This window comes from Xyrauchen texanus, chromosome 5 (genome assembly GCF_025860055.1).
Source record: "Xyrauchen texanus isolate HMW12.3.18 chromosome 5, RBS_HiC_50CHRs, whole genome shotgun sequence".
Taxonomy (NCBI): Eukaryota; Metazoa; Chordata; class Actinopteri; order Cypriniformes; family Catostomidae; genus Xyrauchen; species Xyrauchen texanus.
In genome coordinates this window covers 12,771,049-12,787,195 of record NC_068280.1, presented here as the reverse complement: position 1 = coordinate 12,787,195, position 16,147 = coordinate 12,771,049, and the positions used below count along the sequence as shown (strand labels likewise).

Here is a 16,147-nt window from a genome sequence, read left to right as displayed (position 1 = left end):
TTGCCTTGATGATGTAATGTCAACAAACCTTAAACCCCTAAAATGACAATTTAAGCAACATTACATCTCAAGTAATACATGAGTCTTAACAGAAGAATTAATGTAAGTGCTTTTATAAAATTCTAAGCTTCAGATTTCTGCCTTTAAACCCTCCAAAAATTTGCCCCTTTCACTTCCATTGTAAGTGCTTTACTGGGACCAAGATTTTTGCTTTCTTTAAAGAAAAGGACGAATGTGTCTAAATTAATTTTTGTGGTTATCAACATTATTCCACAAATGCTGTCGATTAAGCTTGTATTGAACCCAGAATATTCCATTAATTATTAAAACACATTTTTTTCTAATGTTTTTTTTATAAAAAACTTTTTACTTACAAAATATTTTCAAAATATAAATATGATCATTCCTACTCTTTTCCTCACAAAATTATGAAAACTGCAATAATGAGAGATGGCTTTAAATAATCTGCATCAAAGGGTTAAATCAAAATGCTTTTATATTAATATAATATTAATGTGTCTTTGATAGTCCAATTAAAAGATATACAGTAGGCATATAAAGGTTAAAGGAATATTCCGGTTTCAATACAAGTTTTATGCCATTTGTGGCATAATATTGATTACCACAAAAAATTATTTTGACACTCCCTTTCAGGCGCTCTGGAAGCTGTTTCATGCGAGGGGGGCTGAGGGCTGGTTTGGAAAATATGTGACGTCATCATGGGCGGCGCTAAGGAGGGGGCGGGACTAGCAGGTGCTTCAGCACCCCCAATAAAGACCAAAGCACCCCGATAGCACCCCCCATAATAATTTCTGGAAGCAACTTATCTCGTTATTTCGACATATCTCGTTATTTCGACACATGATGGGACATTCTAATCTATTAAACCAAGTGTTCTTATAATGGTTTTCTATGGGAGGAAAATGCTTAATGTGTAGGCTAATTAAACGTGTTGCGTTTATATTCTGGGCTCATCTGATTTTATGTAGTATAACCTACTTTATGATTTTAGTATCATAATGATTAATAAATGCACGCACAATTATTCGTGAACTTGATACATTTTTCAAACGAAAAGAAATAGGCTAATCTCTGATTATGTTGCACACACACATGTCGAAATAACGAGATATTATTTTGAAATAACATAAATAATAGGCCTACATCTTTAAATATATTTCATTGAATGTTGTGCTTATTCAATTTAGTAAAATTAAAAATTTAGTTATGATAATTAAAATGATTGAATATTAAATATTGAAGTTTTGCTCATTTTATAATAGTATTTATATGCGCAGCTCCCCGTCAATGATCTAGCACCCCCTCAGCACCTGGGTTAAAAATTATCTGGCGCCGCCCCTGGACGTCATTATGTTGTGGCTGACTGACGACAAGACTTAAATTTCTCTGTACAGTATACTTGTTGTTGTAGCCATTAAAGTAAACATATTTAGTATCATATTTATGTTTAAATATTATAGGCTAATGTTATTTTTTAATTTAATCAATGTTGATTATGAAAATGAGCATGCAGCATGAGAAAGATATGATACATCATGAGATGCGCAATATGTCTGGACTGGAGACATGATTTTGACCAATTCATTGAGTTTTGTTATGTAGAAAGACTCTTTTTAAAAGATTTTCGTTTTATATAAATTGTATCTTAATTTTGATCAATGTTTTATCAACCAATTGAATTGCCTGTATTTAATAAATAAGCAGCAAATATAGCAGACAATGTAATAAGGCGCCGGCACAATCACTTGCATCGCACGTGAAATTGGAGGGCGCCGAAACTCAGCTTGTGCCTAACGCTGTCCATTGATACCCACTTCATCAATCACGTAAAATGAGAGGCCAAGTCACAAGTCAAATAAAATGTTTTATTAACAATAGTGATTGTCGGATGAGATAGGGGATGCCTGGCTTCCGGTAGAAAACGCTGAGAACTGGGATGATAATTTCTGAAAAATAAGTCCTCTGAGTGGCAACCCTTCGCGGCCCAGGAGCTTGATTGAGCGGAAAAAAAGCTCCAGCACAGCCCTACCCGTAGCCTGGTCTCGAGCGGCAATATCCGAGATCACAGCGTTGATTGGTGTTAATTTTAAGGATTCCAAAGCACGCACTGAATCCGAGTGCAATTCGGATAACTCATGTTGAGCAAATTTATCACGAGCTTTCTTCCAGTTACTATATCCAACACCAGCCTTTACAAAGGAGCTTTGATTGTCGTTGTGGAGGCGCAGTAATCCTTTATCCATGGCTTTAGCACATATAAAACAAATCACAGAGTCAGATTCTCTAATGTAATGCAGCCATCTCCATTTGTCAAACCATCCACATTGAAATGAACGCTCGAACGTTTCCCCACCAAATCTCCTGCCTGGAAATTTCATCCTGGGTTGGTAGGGCTTGTCATCTTCCCTGGCAGCCATCCGATCATGTGTCCCGACCTCAGCAGAGTCCATAACGTCCAGCTCACAAACCTCGCTGCTCGCGGATGCTGATATAGGCCTAACGAGGCTTTGAACCGAGTTCGTGTCAGTGTCAGCCTTTGGCGCGGGTTCAGTCGTCGTTTCATCGTCGTTTCATCGTCGTTGTTGTTGACATCCTTTGTTTGAGAATTTTTCCCATGACTACTATTTATTTTACTTTTCTTAACCGTGGTGTTACTCGGAAAAAAGTCAGAAATACGTTTCTGCTGCTTATTGCTAGCCATGACCAAATTAGTATGACGTGACGGAAGCACTTCCTGTCTGAGGAGTAGCTAGGCGTATATCAACGATTCACGAAATATTAAAATAATAAATCATTAGTTTATATCTTACTGCTCATAATTTTTATCCCATACACAGTATGTTATGTATATTTTACATTTTTTCCTCACGTTTTTAAGTTTAATATTATAGTCCACCACAGCCCCCCACCTGATGCTATGACGAGGGGGGCTGCAGCCCCCGCAGCACCCCCCTTCCCGCGCTACTGCTCCCTTTAAAAAATGTATTGAAGCACTTACAGCATTTGTGGCATAATATTGATTACCACAAAAAAATATTTTGACACTCCCTTTAAAGTTTTTATTAAAGCACGTACATTGTTCTGACAAAACTTCTATATTATTTGAGCTGTAAAGTCGTTTGTCGTCGTCATTTTTAAAGTTGTTTTAGGGTTTGCTGTCATTACATAATCAAGGCCGAGAAGTTGGCTATAACTAAGAAAAGTCCAAATACATTTTTGTGGTACTCAACATTATGCCACAAATGCTGTCGATTGAGCTTAATTTGCATTCAAACCGGAATATTCCTTTAATTTAGAAGGCACCAGTTCAGATCCAGTCAGAGCAAAAACATCTTCAGTGGGACTCTGTCAAGTAGTTGATCTGTCCCTTTAAATTATTTCAGAATGGATTTGTTTTTTAAAGATTCAAAATAAGAAACGGATCGGTATAACTTAACTTACATGGCCCTTATAAGTTATTTAATTCATTACATTTATAGAACATTATAAAAACTGACTAAAGAAAATTCGCGTGCGCTGTAAAACAGTCATGTATGGTTTACTACGTCATTACTATTGACCCGGAAGACTGAACGATGTGAACCCCGGACAAGCGATTCCTTTTCAGACAATATTTTAAAGGTCTTTTTTATGAATAGAAATTGAAAAGAATTTATGTCATCAGTAGACATCACTTACCTACCGAAACATTGAACGTATATTGAAACGTGGTGCAGGGAGCTTAAACGTTAACCATGTCAAACCGCATCGCTTTCCAGACGCAGTTAGCTTCAATTATGGAGGTGCTGGCGAATGCCGCGGTGGCTGAGATATGTAAACTCGTAGACGATGACTATGCGGTTATTAACTTACAAATGACTCAATGTCAGCGTGAAAACAAAGCCCTGAAGAGAAAACTACACATACTGGAACTGAAGATGGCACGGGGGGTTGCAGAGAGGAGGATCAGTTCACTGAATCGCACTAACAGGGTTCAAGTGAGCGCCGCTTTGTCAGACAAATACAGGAACCAAACGAATGGTGTGCGATAATAAACGTTTTTTATATATATCCTACTGTAAATTGTCTCTGCCAAAACAACAAACTGTTTAATATAGTTAATGTTCTTTGTGTTGTGTTTTTGTCTGGTTTTCACACATCCAGACACAATGTATGGGGCTCAGTTCAACAGAGTATTGTGGAGAGGTGGAGGGACAGACTCGACTGCTCAGAAGACTGTAAAAGAAAATAACAATATGGACAGTATGGTAAGAAAAACCTTTTGTCTTTACGATAACTGCAATAACTAGTTCAGTTACTAGTTCTAATTCCTTGATAGTGACACACATGAAATAGCTTTCTTCTGCATTCTTTAATTGCATCTTTTACACACACAAAAACAATATATATATATATATATATATACACACACACACACACACACACAATATTATTAAAGAATGCAAAAGAAAGCTATTTCATGTGTCACCATCATATGTCATATATATACAGTTGTGGCCAATAATATTGGCACCCTTGGTAAATATGAGCAAAGAAGTCTGTGAAAACAAAATCTGCATTACTTAACCTTTTGATATTTCATTAAAAAAATCACAAAAATCTAACCTTTGATTGAAGTAAAACAATTAAAATAGAGGAAATATCTCATTATTAAACACATATTTTCCTACAAAAAACATTGGCGGTAATTATTGGCACGCTTTTATTCAGTACTTTTTGCAACCTCCCTTTGCCAAGATTTCAGCTCTGAGTTTTCTACTTCAATCCTAATGTGGTTAGAGAACACCTGACAAGGGATCTGAGACCATTCCTCCTCACAGAATCTCTCCAGATCCTTCAAATTCAGAGGACCATGTTGATGGACTCTCCTCTTTATTTCACCCCACAGGTTTTCTATGGGGTTCAGGTCAGGGACCTGGAATGGCCATGGCAGAACTTTGATTTTGTGGTCTTTGAACTTTGAATTTTTCTGTTGATTTTGATGTTTCTTTTGCATCATTGTCTTGCTGGAAGATCGAACAACGGCCCATTGTAAGCTTTCTGGCAGAGGCAGCCAGGTTTAGATTTTCTATCTGTTGGTATTTGATAGAGTCTGTGATGCCATGTATCCAAACAAGATGCCCAGGACCTCTGTCAGTAAACAGCCCCGCAACATTAAAGATCCAGCACCACATTTAACCGTGGGCATTGGGTACTTCATCTCTGTGTGCGCCAAACCCATCTCTGGTGTTTGCTGCCAAAAAGCTTTTTTCTTTGTTTCATCTGACCATAGAACCTGGTCGCATTTGAAGTTCCAGTAGTGTCTGGAAAACTGAAGATGCTTGAGTTTGTTGTTTGATGAGAGCAGAGGCTTTATTTCTTGAAACCCTCCCAAACAACTTGTGGTGATGTAGGTGATGTCTGATATTTATGAGACTTTCTGACCACAAGACACCACAAATTTCAGCAATTCTCCAGCTGTGATCCTTGGAGAATTTTTGGCCACTTGAACCATCCTTCTTACTGTGCATGGAGACAATATAGACACACATCCTTTTCCAGGCCAATTCTTAACATCTCCAGTTGATTGGAACATGTTAATTATTGCCCTGAAGTTGGAAATGGGTATTTTCAATGCTTGGGCAATTTTCTTTTAGCCACTTCCCATTTTGTGAAGCTCAACAACCTGTTGCCTCACATCAGAACTATATTCTTTAGTGTAACCCACTGTGATTGGTGATTAAGGGAACTTTACCTGTGCGTTATCTCATATTTATACCCCTTTGAAACAGGGGTATAAATATGAGCATGAACAATTTCATGTTCCTAGTCACCCAGTTGCACTAAAATTCTTTAGTGCCAATATTTTTGGCCACAACTGTGTGTGTGTGTGTGTGTATATATATATATATATATATATATATATATATATATATATATATATATATATATTATATATGTATATACACACACACAAAATAGTGAGAAAAAAAAAATTTGTCTTAGCGATTTCGAATATTGTATATTAAACCAAAAAATCTTGATGTTGGGGAAAAAAAGAAAAGGAACAAGTTTGTGGGTATTATCTATATTATATAAGATTTCTTGACTTTTTTCCATGATAGGCAGGAGGAGATGCAGAAATATCTGAAGTTAACACAGTACTGATTAAGGATGAGATGTTTGAGGAGGACCAAACACAGCTGAGACTGTTCATCAGAGATGATGGTGAGTGGATGGAAGAACACATGCTGAGATCAGACAAACACCAATGTTGCAAAAGTGTCCATCCTTCCACACCATTTCACAGCTAAATAAGTCTTACCTTAACACTGTTACTCTTTCAGGAGTAACAGAGACATCACAGACTGGAGTGGCAGGCTTTGGCGATGTTCAGATGCAGAAAGATGAAAAGTTCTCCAGGATGCAGCAACAGTCTTTGGAGGTCAGTGGATCTGACACTGCCCTTAAATCTGAGTCAGAGTTTGAGAGTGTTAAGGGGACATCAAAACAGCCCATAGAATTACATGCTGAAGCAAAGTTTGATTTGAGTGGAAAATCCAGTCCTGTGAAGGAGTACTTGATGCAAGGGAATGACAATGCAAACTTGAACCAGCAATCTTGTGCATATACGAACAATGCAAGGTCGTCTGAGACCCAGTCCACAGGTCCTTTACAGCACTCAGAAGTCATAGAAGTTGACTCTGCAGAGGAGGGAGAAGAGATGCCTGTATGGGCACGAGGGAAAAACCAGGGTCCCTCTGTTTATCCACATTATGGGAGGGAGGAGCACCAGGATAACAGGGATTTCTTGCCTTCCTCCAACTTCACAGCAGTGGCATCGACATCTTCAAAAATTCTGGGCACGGACAGCCACCAGAATGTCAGAGATGTCTGCTTTAACCAACAAAAAGTTGGTCGGATCAGAAATGACAAAGTTCGTCGTGAAAAACTCTTTGCCTGTACATATTGTGGTAAAGTTTTTAACCGTCCCAAAAAGGTGGTGATCCACCAACGGATTCACACAGGCGAGAAGCCATTCAAGTGTAACACCTGTGGGAAGTTATTTACAGAGGCAGGAAACCTAAGAAAGCACCAGAAAATCCACCCAGGTGAACAGCCATATAGTTGCACACAGTGTGGGATGACTTTTTCCTGGATACGGAACCTGAAAAACCACCAGCTGGAGTACCATCCTAATATGTTAATAGCTGAGTAACATCTAAATTTAGGAGGAATTATTAACAGTTTTTAAAGGAATAGTAAAATAAGCTAAATTTAATAATCTCTCATCATTTACTCCTCATGTATCCCAGATGTGAACTGAACACAACATCATCTCCAACATCAACACCAATGATGTTTATTTATTTACTATTTATATTTAGTCAAACCATAATCCAAGGATAGCACTGTCACGGTCAAGGAAGTGTTTCTTCTTCTTGTGATGTTTATTAGATGTTGGCAATTTAACTTTTGGAGTGTGGAGCGTCACAATAAAGTCTTTCAGTGGAGACAAACATCCACTGATGAGGATGAAATAAGCGAAATTTCATCGAAAAGAGGTCACACACCTTATGTTGGATTAAATCCTGCTTTAAATGTGTAAAGTAAACAAAAAAAGTTATGTTTAATTCTTGAAGTCTTTCAAAAATGCAGAATGCAGTTCTGCCCCCATTAATGGTATAAAAATGTATATCATGATAAATATCTATATCGAATGATATTGAAAAAAATAATTCTTATTTTTTGGCCATATCGCCTAGCCCGAGCTGAAATATTCTTCTAAAAATCTTCGTTTGTGTTCAACAGAAGTAAGTGATACACATCTGGAATGGCATGAGGGTGAGTAAATGATGAGATTTTCATTTTTGAGTGAACTATCCCTTTAACATCAGCAGATTACTGAAACGTATAGAATGAATGCCCAATGTGCGTATTGTACCACAACAAAATCTCTCTAGAAATGAGACTTTTGTTTATATTCAGTTACATGATTTGCATTGTTTAATCGATACTGATTTGGTTTTTTTCACACATTCAAAGGTGTTAATGCAAATCTACATTATCCGGATATAACTACGCAAGTCATTTTATTATGTAATGAAGTTGTGCTACAGTAATCCGTTGTTAAAGCACTCTGATGCTGCTTCTTGGCTTTTTATATTTATTCTGCCATTGCAATGTGAAGAACACAAAACACATTCCGGTTACCCAGTTTAATGAACAATATACCATGAGTGATTTCATTGGAAAACACACTCCTCAAATCCCCACTCGCATTTCTCTCTCTTGATCTGTTTTCTAATTACTATTAGCATAATTTACTGTGGAAATGTTTCTAAAGTAGATAGAGATACCTTATTATTTAATGGTCAAAGTGATTGAAAGCATTGGAATTATACATCAACATTTTTAAAATGTGTGTGTTCCATTTTGCATGGTTCGTGTGATCATATACCTATCCGATCACTGTGGAGCACTTGACTCTAAAATGTAAATGCAATCCAGCCAAAGAATATACAGATACTATCCAGATATGAAATTCATGTTATGCCAGGAGTAAAGGGGGACATAGTCTAAGAGTTGTAAGTATAAATGTTGTTTATAACTCAGTTTTGACAAAAATCTGTAGTTGCTGCATTTTGCCTTTGCACGGCAGTACAGCTCTGTGGTGTTCTGTAGACATGTGAAAATGTTATCAAGCAGTATTTGGCATTCTGAAAGTGTTTGACATGTTTAATAAACATTTGTGAACTTATCCTGTGTACGATTTTTTGGAGAAAAAATTCCTTTACTAAAGTCTGCCTCTCCTCTTATTGAGCAAACAGGTGTTATGATGAGATGGTCTTTGAATGATGAAGTAAGACCTTTTCTGGGTACATCAGGTGACCAGGTGTAATTGCAACCACAATTGTAAAGTTCACTCACAAACAAATACATTTGATTAATAGAATTATGGAAAGAACAGAGCCCACATACCAGACTGCAGGAAACACAACTATTATTAAACACTGGTAAATCATGCTCTATTTGCTGTAAAGTGGTGTAAGTATAGACCCACTTTTCCTTTTTTTTTTTTTTTTTCAAAGAATACAATTTTTGCAGCTGTGTGTATTCAAAGTAGGGCTGTGAATCGATTAATGTGTACATTTAAAACAAACTAAAAATGTAACCATAAATATGTTTACTATGTACTTTGTCACAAAGAACTTTCAAGAAATCGCTTAGTCTTTATTTATTTTAAATTATTTAAATATGTTCTTGTAAAAATGTTTAGTTTTTTTTGCGAATGTAGTTAGTTTGAAACATTTTTACAGGCATAAATCTTTGAAAAACTAAGTTTAAATGCTGTTAAATCAGCGGACATGCTATAATTAAAAGTTGGGCAAAATCTTCTAGCATTTTCCAGTTTACTTTTTTAATAATGGGATCAAATGAGCAGAATCAATATTTATTGTCAAGATAAACTTAAGTGTACATTGACCATTATTAGACACCACATATGTAAATGGATATAAAACAATTGATTGCGTAAGTTTAAAATGTCAAAAATTTTATTTTCTCTGGTTGCCATTCAGTCTCTTATGCACAAGCTGGTTCTCTCTCACACAATTTAATTTTTTACACTGGTTCAGATGACAGTAAGTGAAAGTTTTAAGGCGAGCTAATAGCTAAGGCAGCTTGCCCGTATTTCTCCCACACCTGGCTCACCACTTGCGAGTGAAGTCTCCATTCTCAGTACAGTAAATATGCCCTGGACATGCATTGTGCCTAATGAATTAGCATGCAAGCAATCCATTTTTGTGCTAGGATGTGCTGTCTATTAGAGCGTGTACCTCCTGGAAATTAATATATGCCAATTTTAGGCTCAGGAAGTGGAGAAAAAAAATGGACACTGCATAAATTGCGATAAACATGGTCATGTTGTAACACAAAGCTTTGTTTCATGTGTTCAGCAGCAAAGGGAGGTGGAAGATGGAGAACCAGAAACAATAGTGATAAAAGATGATCTGAATGACCCATGGGAAGAAAGCCAGACACAAGAAGCCATACATGTGAAAGATGGTAAGTAGAGGGCCAAAAAAGCAACACTCTGATTGCTGCGGATCCTCAAACAAGCCTGTTGGTAATTAATATATAAATATACTTTGGCCTGGAAGTCTTGTATGAAAATGACAGAGTAAACATTCCTTTTCCCCTGGGTCAGAAGAGTCAAAGACAGACATTTGCAATGGAAGACTTCCTACCTCACCAGCCAAAAGCGCAGTGGCGTTTGGAAAAGAAGAGGTTTGTTGATTTACTGTTCTGTTAAAACACAATTCAAAAACAAAGAGTTTTAACAGGAAAACAGTCCTTTTATGAAAGTATCATGCCACCTACATGGTAGAGAAGTGTCCCTCTTGTATAGATATCAGTTTATTCTGGACTGGAAAAATCAATACCGGTTTGTCTTTTCAGAAACTTGGTGTTACACATTGTCAAACATACAGTATTATATTTGATTTACAACAGACATCAGCAGCCCAGTAATAATTATTGATTTGTATATGTTGGTACCTACTGAAGAATAAGTGTAAAACTGGGTTCACACTGCACGAATTTGCCGTTTGAGACAAAAGATTTCTCTGCAGTCTTTGATCGCTTATTATGACATGTTCACATGTCATAAAAAAGTTCTGGCTTTTTTCGATTGCCAGAGGAAGTAAAACACCCAGTCAGAGCTTTCATTCAGGACAGTTGTGACCAAAATCTTGGCTACACTGTTTACCGTAAAGTCTAACACAGTGTGGCATGGCTTTTTTCCAAGACCGCACAGGGATCATATCTTACAGTCCAACAAACAACAATTATAAAGGAGAGTAAAAATGGTAGTGTTAAAGGACTATTCTGGCTTTAACACAAGTTAAGATCAATCTACAGCATTTATGGCATAATATTAATTACCACAAACATTTATTTTGATTTGCCCCTCTTTTTCTTAAAAAAAAAAAAGCATCACTCAAAGTTACAGTGAGACACTTACAATGGGAAACAATTCACTATAGCCACATGATGTAAACTAAATGTGTTAACATGATTTTAGTGTGATAAAATATTGTACTAACCTTTTCTGTGTAAAGTATATCCAATTTTTCAACTTTGTTTCTAAATCAATGTCTACAAACCCTACTATGTCTGTAAAATTGTTTTTTAACAAATTTACATCTCAAATAATACAAGAATTGATTTAAGTGCTTTTTATAAAATTATAAGTTTCCCATTTCTGCCTTTAAACCCTCAGAAAAATGGCCCCATTCACTTCCATTGTATGTGTCTCACAGTAACATTGATTTTTGAAAAGGAAAGAGTCAAAATTATTGTTTTGTGTAAACAACATTATGCTACAAATGCTGTCAAATGAACTTAACTTGTATTGAACCTAAAATATTCCTTTAAGGCACTTTGGGACAAAAGTATCTGTTAAAAGTATGTGTAAATGTAGTTTCATTTTGTTCCCAGCCAATAGAGTCAGATTTTTCCCATTGGAGGGAAAGTGGACTGGATAGGGGCAAGAAGACCAACAAAATACAAGGTGAGTTGTGGATGGTAATAAAGACAACATGTCAAATGGTTTTCATTCATGAAAGTACACTCACCTAAAGGATTATTAGGAACACCATACTAATACTATGTTTGACCCCCTTTCGCCTTCAGAACTGCCTTAATTCTACGTAGCATTGATTCAACAAGGTGCTGAAAGCATTCTTTAGAAATGTTGGCCCATATTGATAGGATAGCATCTTGCAGTTGATAGAGATTTGTGGGATGCACATCCAGGGCACGAAGCTCCCATTCCACCACATCCCAAAGATGCTCTATTGGGTTGAGATCTGGTGACTGTGGGAGCCATTTTAGTACAGTGAACTCATTGTCATGTTCAAGAAACCAATTTCAATGATTCGAGCTTTGTGACATGGTGCATTATCCTGCTGGAAGTAGCCATCAGAGGATGGGTACATGGTGGCCATAAAGGGATGGACATGGTCAGAAACAATGCTCAGGTAGGCTGTGGCATTTAAACGATGCCCAATTGGCACTAAGGGGCCTAAAGTGTGCCAAGAAAACATCCCCCACACCATTACACCACCACCACCAGCCTGCACAGTGGTAACAAGGCATGATGGATCCATGTTCTCATTCTGTTTACGCCAAATTCTGACTCTACCATCTGAATGTCTCAACAGAAATCGAGACTCATCAGACCAGGCAACATTTTTCCAGTCTTCAACTGTCCAATTTTGGTGAGCTCTTGCAAATTGTAGCCTCTTTTTCCTATTTGTAGTGGAGATGAGTGGTACCCGGTGGGGTCTTCTGCTGTTGTAGCCCATCCGCCTCAAGGTTGTGCGTGTTGTGGCTTCACAAATGCTTTGCTGCATACCTCGGTTGTAGCGAGTGGTTATTTCAGGCAAAGTTGCTCTTCTATCAGCTCGAATCAGTCGGCCCATTCTCCTCTGACCTCTAGCATCAACAAGGCATTTTCAGCCCACAGGACTGCCGCATACTGGATGTTTTTCCCTTTTCACACCATTCTTTGTAAACCCTAGAAATGGTTGTGCGTGAAAATCCCAGTAACTGAGCAGATTGTGAAATACTCAGACCGGCCCGTCTGGCACCAACAACCATGCCACGCTCAAAATTGCTTAAATCACCTTTCTTTCCCATTCTGACATTCAGTTTGGAGTTCAGGAGATTGTCTTGACCAGGACCACACCCCTAAATGCATTGAACCAACTGCCATGTGATTGGTTGATTAGATAATTGCATTAATGAGACATTGAACAGGTGTTCCTAATAATCCTTTAGGTGAGTGTATATACATGTATGCTCTTTTTTTCCACACTATGAATAGGAAGTTAATATAATAACATATTAAAAATGCCTTAAATGTTATCCTAAATTAATTGAATATAAGAGTATTCGAAGATTAGAATTGCTATTTCAAGTATCTGAATTGATTCCCATCCAGGTGTGGTGGAATCCAGTCCAAGTATTTCTCAACAGGATCATAACCTCAAGTCTGCTGTTCGACCTAGCAAAGGTTTAACAACAGGAGAAACAGCAGCTCACACAAGCTCAGGGCACTGGGGAGTAGTGAAAAGTAGTACCTCACTCACAAACCAGCTTATGATTAGCAAAGAAAGGACAGCCACTGAGACATCAGGAACAGACTCTGAGACTCTGAATGAGAGCCCTGCAGAGCATAAAAGTCGCTTTACATGTTGGACCTCTTCTTTGCAACCATCTTGCTTGTATACCACAGAGTCCTACCAGGATCAAGACTGTATGCTGGTTGAATCAAAGGGTGGACTGAATGCTCCATCGTCTACCCGAACACATGCTGTTAGAAGCTCAGACGCAGCAGAAGAACCCATCAGGGAAGAGGAAGGGGGGAATCAAGCCGTCATTTTGAGGCAAGGCCCAACCAAACCATTAGGCCACATTAGTAGGCCAGATGCGATTCAGACAGAGAATGCATATAAGACAAACTCCTCACATTTCGCTGTGATTCCCCAAATGATTACCAGCTTAACCCAGCCTCTTGCTGGGCTCCAACTTGCAAATAACATGGATAAAGGGAAAAAGAAAAGCTACATTTGTAAGTACTGTGGAAAGTCCTTTTCCAGAATGGCAAATCTTGTGGCACACCAGCGCATACATACTGGGGAGAAGCCTTTTAGGTGTAATACTTGTGGGAAGCTATTCGCAGAAGCAGGTAACCTGAAGAAACACCAAAGAGTTCACACAGGAGAAAAGCCCTTCATATGTAGCCACTGTGGGAAGCGATTCGCAGACGCAGGTAACCTGAAGAAACACCAAAGAGTTCACACGGGAGAAAAGCCCTTCATATGTATCCACTGTGAGAAACAATTCGCCTGGATCTGTAACCTCAAGACGCATCAGCAGTCAGCCTCCTGTGAAGGAGTCTGAAGACACATTTAATGAAATGCATCTGATGACAATGTAGGGCTTCTCACACGCCCATCTTTTGAAATATTTTAGCTTTTACAAATGATAAATTGCCAAGTTGATTTGGGAAAAATAAAACTGGAAATAGAAAAGAAAAAATAACAAGATTTTGGGGTTATTTAGAAAAACGTAAGTGCACGGTTGTCCATTAATTTTAATATTAACAATGAACGGCAGGTGGTGCACCAGCACAAATAAATGAGCGTGAATCGGTGTTGTTTTTCCTTCATAACATTAGTTGAATTCCTCGAAGGATACATTATACGGAACTTGAAACTTTATCCAAATAATGTTATAGTAATAGTGACTTTGGCTAAAATAATAGTCTTGAATGGTTATATAGTGTTGAAGAGTGATTTTCACATTTTTAACAAACCGTGTGTAGCCCGGCTAGCTCAGTCGGTAGAGCATGAGACTCTTAATCTCAGGGTCGTGGGTTCGAGCCCCACGTTGGGCGAAGATGTTTTTCTTTTGTTTCCAAAAACGAAACCAGACATAATGGAATGTTCCAGAGCATGGTTAGTTCAACACATTCTTAAAACAAAATGGTAAATGTGGGGTATATGCAGATCTACTGTTTATTACATAAAATTAAAAATCATATTTGTAGCTATGCAGAGTGTCATGGCGCAGAATCAAGTATCATGTAGCCATCAGTTGGTGATAATTTTAGAGAGTAACAGGATAACTGCAGAGTACAATAATTAAAACTGAAATAAAAAGATAGTCTAATCATTTAAAACCCCGCCTGAGAGCCATTGAGGATTATGATCGGGATGCCAATGTGATTTCTATATAAACACAGGTGTGATACTTCACACTTAAGTTCCTCTACAGTAGCTACTTCATATTTTACACGTTTAGAAGGGCAATGGCAACTAATTTCGCAATGTAAGACTATGACAAATAGTCAATGTGGATTACACTGGGGTAAGAGATGAAAGATGCTTACATTTATCTGGAAAATTTGATGTTTCAACGTGGGGACGACGACGACACATTGTTCTACATACACATCGACCTCTGGATTATGGGCCAAACACGCGTGTTATTTCAAATTCCATGCACTACTCAGCATAGCTTTGGTCATTTTATTAAGATCCAAATTTCATTTTTATATATATCTGTTGTTAGGTCATTTGTTATATTTTTAACATACCAGCATCCAGAGGTTATCGTATATCCCACATGTATGGTGTTAAATAAAAAGCAATGATTCACTATATTACCGCCTGGAATAATTACAATTTAGTGAGATGTAAAACAGACGAGTGCAGTGCTGGATAGCGAAAAAACGATACATTTTTTTTCGATTATTGAAACCGGACTGTTTCGCGAGTCCACCTAATTATCAGTCATTTCTTGACACTGCTTCAGTTCCCGCTCCATTTTAAACCAACTCTGCCTGGCGGTATTGAATGCCCACTTCCAACTTTGGATCAGGCCAATCATTGTGAAGATTTTGGGGTGGCATTTGGGATGACGAACTTTCTGACAGCACTAATACGTTTTTACAAATTAAATTACTTATACTCTACTTTTCAAATAAGCTATATTTTAATTATAGATTCACAGATTCATAAAACAAAGAGCTGCATCAACGAGGTCAGGGTTTTGTGATGGCCCCTCCAATATCTTGACTTTGTTGTCCTTAAGCTGTTTTGTCACAACATTGGAGGTATGCTTGGGGTCATTGTCCATTTGGAAGACCCATTTGTGACCGAGCTTTAACCTCCTGGCTAATTTCTTGAGATGTTGCTTCCATATATCCACATAATTTACCTTCCTCATGATGCCATCTATTTTGTGAAGTGCACCAGTCCCTCCTGCAGCAAAGCACCGTCACAACATGATGCTGCCACCCCATGCTTCGGTCGGGATGGTGTTTTTCGGCTTGCAAGCCTCACCCTTTTTCCTCCAAACATAACACTGTTCATTATGACCAAACAGTTTAATTTTTGTTTCATTAGACAAGAGGACATTTCTCCAAAAAGTAAGATCTTTAGATCTTTGTCCCCATGTTCATTTGCAAACTGTAGTCTGGCTTTTTTTGGCAGTTTTGGAGCTGCGGCTACTTACTTGCTGAGCAACTTTTCAAGTTATGTCAATATAGGACGATACTTGTCTGCCTGTTTTC

General features: G+C 37.8%; 1 protein-coding gene and 1 non-coding gene across 3 annotated transcripts; both read left to right on the top strand.

Annotated features, from left to right (window-relative positions):
• The first annotated feature begins 3,590 nt into the window (after nucleotides 1-3,590).
• On the top strand, nucleotides 3,591-14,083 carry LOC127644227 (putative zinc finger protein 286B). Of its 2 annotated transcripts, none has more exons than XM_052127304.1 (8): nucleotides 3,591-4,041; nucleotides 4,165-4,268; nucleotides 6,126-6,228; nucleotides 6,348-6,445; nucleotides 9,963-10,068; nucleotides 10,214-10,290; nucleotides 11,503-11,575; nucleotides 13,010-14,083. In XM_052127304.1, the coding sequence occupies exons 1-8, from the start codon at nucleotides 3,756-3,758 to the stop codon at nucleotides 13,969-13,971; spliced, it is 1,809 nt and encodes a 602-aa protein (XP_051983264.1). In that variant the 5' UTR covers nucleotides 3,591-3,755; the 3' UTR covers nucleotides 13,972-14,083. The 2 variants fall into 2 exon arrangements, with proteins under 2 accessions (XP_051983264.1, XP_051983263.1); XM_052127303.1 differs by having other exon boundaries at nucleotides 10,211-10,290.
• A 311-nt stretch (nucleotides 14,084-14,394) lies between these two features.
• trnak-cuu (transfer RNA lysine (anticodon CUU)) lies at nucleotides 14,395-14,467 on the top strand. The gene has a single exon. It is a non-coding gene; the product is annotated as a tRNA-Lys (tRNA).
• The last annotated feature ends 1,680 nt before the right edge of the window (nucleotides 14,468-16,147 follow it).

Coding starts and splice junctions, on each gene's coding strand:
- LOC127644227 (XM_052127303.1), top strand. CDS start 3,756: ATGTCAAACCGCATCGCTTTCCAGACGCAGTTAGCTTCAATTATGGAG. Junction 6,229..6,347: donor ACTGTTCATCAGAGATGATG/GTGAGTGGATGG, acceptor TTACTCTTTCAG/GAGTAACAGAGACATCACAG. Junction 10,069..10,210: donor AGCCATACATGTGAAAGATG/GTAAGTAGAGGG, acceptor CCCCTGGGTCAG/AAGAGTCAAAGACAGACATT.